Raw genomic sequence first — 4,342 nt, 5'->3', positions numbered from 1 at the left:
GTTCTCGCGGGACCCGTGTTCTCGGGGGGACCCGTGTTCTCGCGGGAGCCGTGTTCTCGGGGGGACCCGTGTTCTCGCGGGAGCCGTCCTCACCGTGGCCTCCCCTGCAGCATCATCAGCCGGTGCGTGCGAAGCTTCAAGTACCTGTACGGGCTCCGCTTCGAGGTTCGGGAGCAGCACAGGCTGCGGGAGGCCCGGCCCTGCGTCATCGTCTCCAACCACCAGAGCATCCTGGACATGATGGGTAGGCCGGGCCTCGGGGGCGGCTGCCGGGGTCCCCGCGGGGCCTGCCGCGCCGGGCTGTGTGGGGCTGGGCCCCGAGGACGAGGACACAGAGCTGCCTGTGCCTGCGCAGGCCGGGCCTCGGCACCTCCATCAGGGCCGGACACAGAGGCCAGGCGACCCGCGCGGGCGGCCGGGGAGAAGGCGGGTGCTGGGCGGGGAGAAGGCGGGTGCTGGGCGGGGGGAGGGGGGGCGGGGGGGGGGGCAGGCGGGCGCCGGCAGGCCTGTGAGTGCCCAGCGGCCAGCCTCCAGCTCTCGCTCTCCCCCCGCCGCTCCCCCCCCCGTGTCTCCCAGGCCTCATGGAGGTCCTTCCTGAGCGCTGCGTGCAGATCGCCAAGCGGGAGCTGCTCTTCCTGGGGCCCGTGGGCCTCATCATGTATCTTGGGGGCGTCTTCTTCATCAACCGCCAGCGCTCCAGCACCGCCAGGACCGTAATGGCCGAGCTTGGGGAGCGCATGGTCAGGGAGAACGTGAGTGTGCGGGCCGGGGCCGGGGCCGGGCCGGGGAGGTGGGCAGCCTGTGGCTTAGTTTTGGGCCGGGCGGGGGAGGTGGGCAGCTTGTGGCTTTGTTTTGGCAGAAAAAACAAGACCCCCTACATCATCCATGCTCCGCAGATGGGGTCACACACCAGCCGCTTGGAGAAGTGGGGTTCCTTAGGAGAGGAGGGAGTTCGAGTTTCTTGGGCTGCTGGGGCGTGAGGTCAGCCCAGGCCCTTCTTTCCCTGCAGCTCAAAGTGTGGATCTACCCCGAGGGCACGCGCAATGACAACGGGGACCTGCTGCCTTTTAAGAAGGGTGCTTTCTACTTGGCAGTCCAGGCGCAGGTAGGCGGAGCCCGGCCCCCCAGGGTGGGTGCAGGCTGGGGAAGCGGGGTCAGGCTGGCTTAAGGTAGAAGGTGACCACCCAGCCAAGCTGAGGACCCCTGGCATGCAAGGGTCTTCTTCCCCTGAGTTGGTGACAGGGCCTTTTTGCCCCTTCCTGCACCTGCCCCTGACCGGCCAGGGAGGGCAACCCCTTGGACCTTTCGCCCACTCAGAGCCCCAAGTGACCCACTGCCCTTGGTGGGCACCAGGCTGGGCAGGTAGCTGGCCTCTCAGAAGTCTCCTCCTGGGCCCATGCCTGGCTGGGTGGGCCTCAGGGCATGGCCGTGGGTTGGACAAGCCAAGCACAGGGTTGGGCCAGAGCCTGGGGAGGGGTGGAGCTTCCGGTGAGCAGCACTTCCAGACTCTGTACTTCCTGGTCCCCAACCTCCAGGGGTGCTGTGCGTCCCTGGTGATCTAGGAGAGGCCAGGGCATAACCGTCCCCGCAGAGCCCGTCCTGCCCCTGCTGCTGGGCAGGAGAGAGTTGCTTCAGGGGAAAGGGTTTTTACTCTGCTTGGGTGGGGTCTCCCTCAGGTCAGGGGTCTCAGCTCGTTTCCCTGTACTGTTCTCCAGTGGCCCCTGGTGCTGGCCCTGTGCAAGGTGGGTGGCGGGGGGGCCCTCCTTCTGGACGGCCCCAGCTGAGGGCGTGGGGCTGGGGAGCGCCGGAGGCGCTGGGCTGGGCAGGCTTTCTTGGGCTCCAGTCACAGCCCTTCTCAGGTGCAGCGTACACCTGCCTGGCCCGGTCTGGGGCTGATGTCATTTCCCTTTGGGGGCAGGGTGAGGGCTGGATGGGCCCTGGGAGACGAGAGGGGAGATGTGATGGGCGTGGCTGGGTGGCAGCAACGCAGGAGACCTGAGGCCCTTCCCTCCCCAGTCCCGTCCCCAGCCCGCCTGCTGGCCCCTGGAGGTTCCCTGGCTGCTTCGGGTTAATGTTCACAAGTGCCCTTGAATCTGACCCTGGTGACTTCCAGGAACGCCAGCAGGCCCCACCCCTCCCCTGGCTAGCGTCGCCTCCCTCCCGTGCTTCCTGGGATGAGGAGAGGACCAGGAGGGAGGCGTGGGTGGGAATGGGGCCATAATCTCCTGCTAAACTGGACAGGGCCCTACCCCGTGTCTAGGAGGGCTTCCTGGAGGAGGTGAGTAAAGATTTGCAGGATGAGCTTATGGAACTCTGGGCCAACCAGAGAGGGACAGGTGTCCCAGGTCCCTGCAGTCCCAGGGGCAGGACAGCCACAAGGACCCACAGCAGCAGCCAAGGCAGGGACGGGTGGGCCACAGGGCACGGCTCCCCAGTTGCCTGGAACCTGTGGTGTGCCCCGCCCATCGCCAGGGCTGCTTCAGCCGTGCGTCTGCCTGCCTGCAGGTACCCATCGTCCCTGTGGTTTACTCCTCTTTCTCCTCCTTCTACGACACCAAGAAGAAGCTCTTCACCTCAGGTACGCCACACGTGTGCATCTGGGGTGCAGGCTCTGCCTGACCCTTTGGTCATGGGCCCTGGGCCCCTCACAGTTCCCATCATGTGTCGGATGAGTGACAGGCTGGAGTGCCAGCTGTGTGGGCTTCATGGCCCCATGGCGGTCACTCTACCCCGTGGTCCAGTGAGATGGGTGGTGCTGGGGTTTTTTTGGATGAGGAAACTGAGGCTGCAGGAGGGTATTCTGGGTGCCTGAGCTCACACGGATGGACCCCACTGTGCACACAGCCTGGGGCCTCGAGAGGCCTCTTAGCCATGTGTCCAGGCTGACGCCTGCGTGGGGCAGATGGAACCCAGGGGCACCGGTGAGGGGCTCGGGGCCTCTGCCCCTTCTGGCCAGTTCCCAGGATGTGGCACCTGGTGTCCAGGCGGGTCCACGAGGTGTGAGCTGGAGAGCAGTGGGGGAGCCCAGCTCCGTCTCCCACAGGCCCTCTCCCTGTATGGAGAGCAGAGGCCACACAGTGAGACCGGGGCTGGTCGGGAAGGGGGCAGATGGGGGCGGTGACAGGAGCGCAGGCTTCCCGAAGCAGTGTGGAGGCCAGCCAGCCCTGGGCTTACTGCATCAATGTTGCGGTAATTAACATAAACCCACCCAGGCTAGCGAGTCCAGTGGAAGAGCCCAGCTCAGGGCTTCCCAGGGAGGGGGCCTGGGGGGGGCTGGAGGAGGCAAGGCCAGGGCAGGGGCTGAGGTGGGCCCCAGCTCCCGGCAGGCCACTGACGTCTGCTGCCCCCGCCCTCCCCCACCCCAGGAACAGTCACGGTGCAGGTGCTAGAAGCCATCCCCACCCTCGGCCTCACCGACGCGGACGTCCCTGCGCTGGTGGACACCTGCCACCGGGCCATGAGGACCACCTTTCTCCACATCTCCAAGAAACCCCAGGAGAACGGGGCCACCGAGGGGCCCGGTGTGCAGCCGGCCCAGTAGCCCAGACCATGGCAGGGCAGGACCTGGGGAGGGCAGGCGGGAAGCTGATGGCTGCAGGATGGGCCAAGGGGCCCCCCGCCCAGGCTTCCAAACATCACTGTGGCTGGCCCCCCGGCCCTCGTGGGCTCTGGAAGCGGGAAGCCCCTTTTGTCACTGGCCTCAGACACAGACTCCTGGCGTCCCCTGAGAGGGGTCAGCCAGACCGTCCCCAAGCTCGGAGGGCAGGGTCTCGCCTCCTGGTGCCTCTGGGATGATGAGGATGAGGCCTGAGGCTGTGGCCTGCAGGTGGGCTGAGCCACAGGACCCAGGATGGCCCAGGAGCAGAGGGGAAGACCCCGAGGTGAAACACCCACTGCCAGGCCCTCTGCTCTGGTGCCTGGGACCCACTTCCAGGGTCCCGCCCACAGCCTGCATCAGGCTCTCAGGGAGAGGAGGGGCCGGGAGGTTGGGGAGTCTCAGACTCAGACACCCGGGACCACAGGGAAGCATGAAGCAGGGCCTGCCCTCCTGCCAGCCTGGGGGACTCCGTGGGGCCAGCATTGTACTCCATTGCTGTTTTTTTATAAACAAACTCTTGGAAGTGTCGGGGTAGCAGTGGTCACTCACGGAGGGCAGGGTGACCAGGCGGTGGAGCCTGGTGGTATGTCTTCCCAGCCGCCCTCCCATGGGCCCAGGGTGGAGGCGCTGACATGCACCCGAAGTGGGCCCACATCACCCTACAATGCTTCCATCGATGGGGGGTGTTGCCCAGGGGCAGGCATGCTGGGATCCTCAGGGCACTGGGAAGGAGGCCAGAGGTTT

At 66.3% G+C, this 4,342-nt stretch overlaps 1 protein-coding gene across 1 annotated transcript; it reads left to right on the top strand.

The window, feature by feature from the left end:
• Nucleotides 1–4,125, top strand: AGPAT2 (1-acylglycerol-3-phosphate O-acyltransferase 2; the record flags this gene model as incomplete). The annotated part of the gene is made up of 5 exons (XM_032273286.1): nucleotides 1–244; nucleotides 577–752; nucleotides 1,010–1,105; nucleotides 2,506–2,578; nucleotides 3,366–4,125. Coding segments are annotated over 5 exons (765 nt in total), but the record flags the coding sequence as incomplete, so codon positions are not given.
• Nucleotides 4,126–4,342: the final 217 nt, after the last annotated feature.

The sequence above is a fragment of the Sapajus apella genome, unplaced genomic scaffold, assembly GCF_009761245.1.
Source record: "Sapajus apella isolate SASKATOON/1434 unplaced genomic scaffold, GSC_monkey_1.0 scaffold2605, whole genome shotgun sequence".
Classification (NCBI taxonomy): Eukaryota; Metazoa; Chordata; class Mammalia; order Primates; family Cebidae; genus Sapajus; species Sapajus apella.
This window is presented reverse-complemented; position numbering and strand designations above follow the sequence as displayed.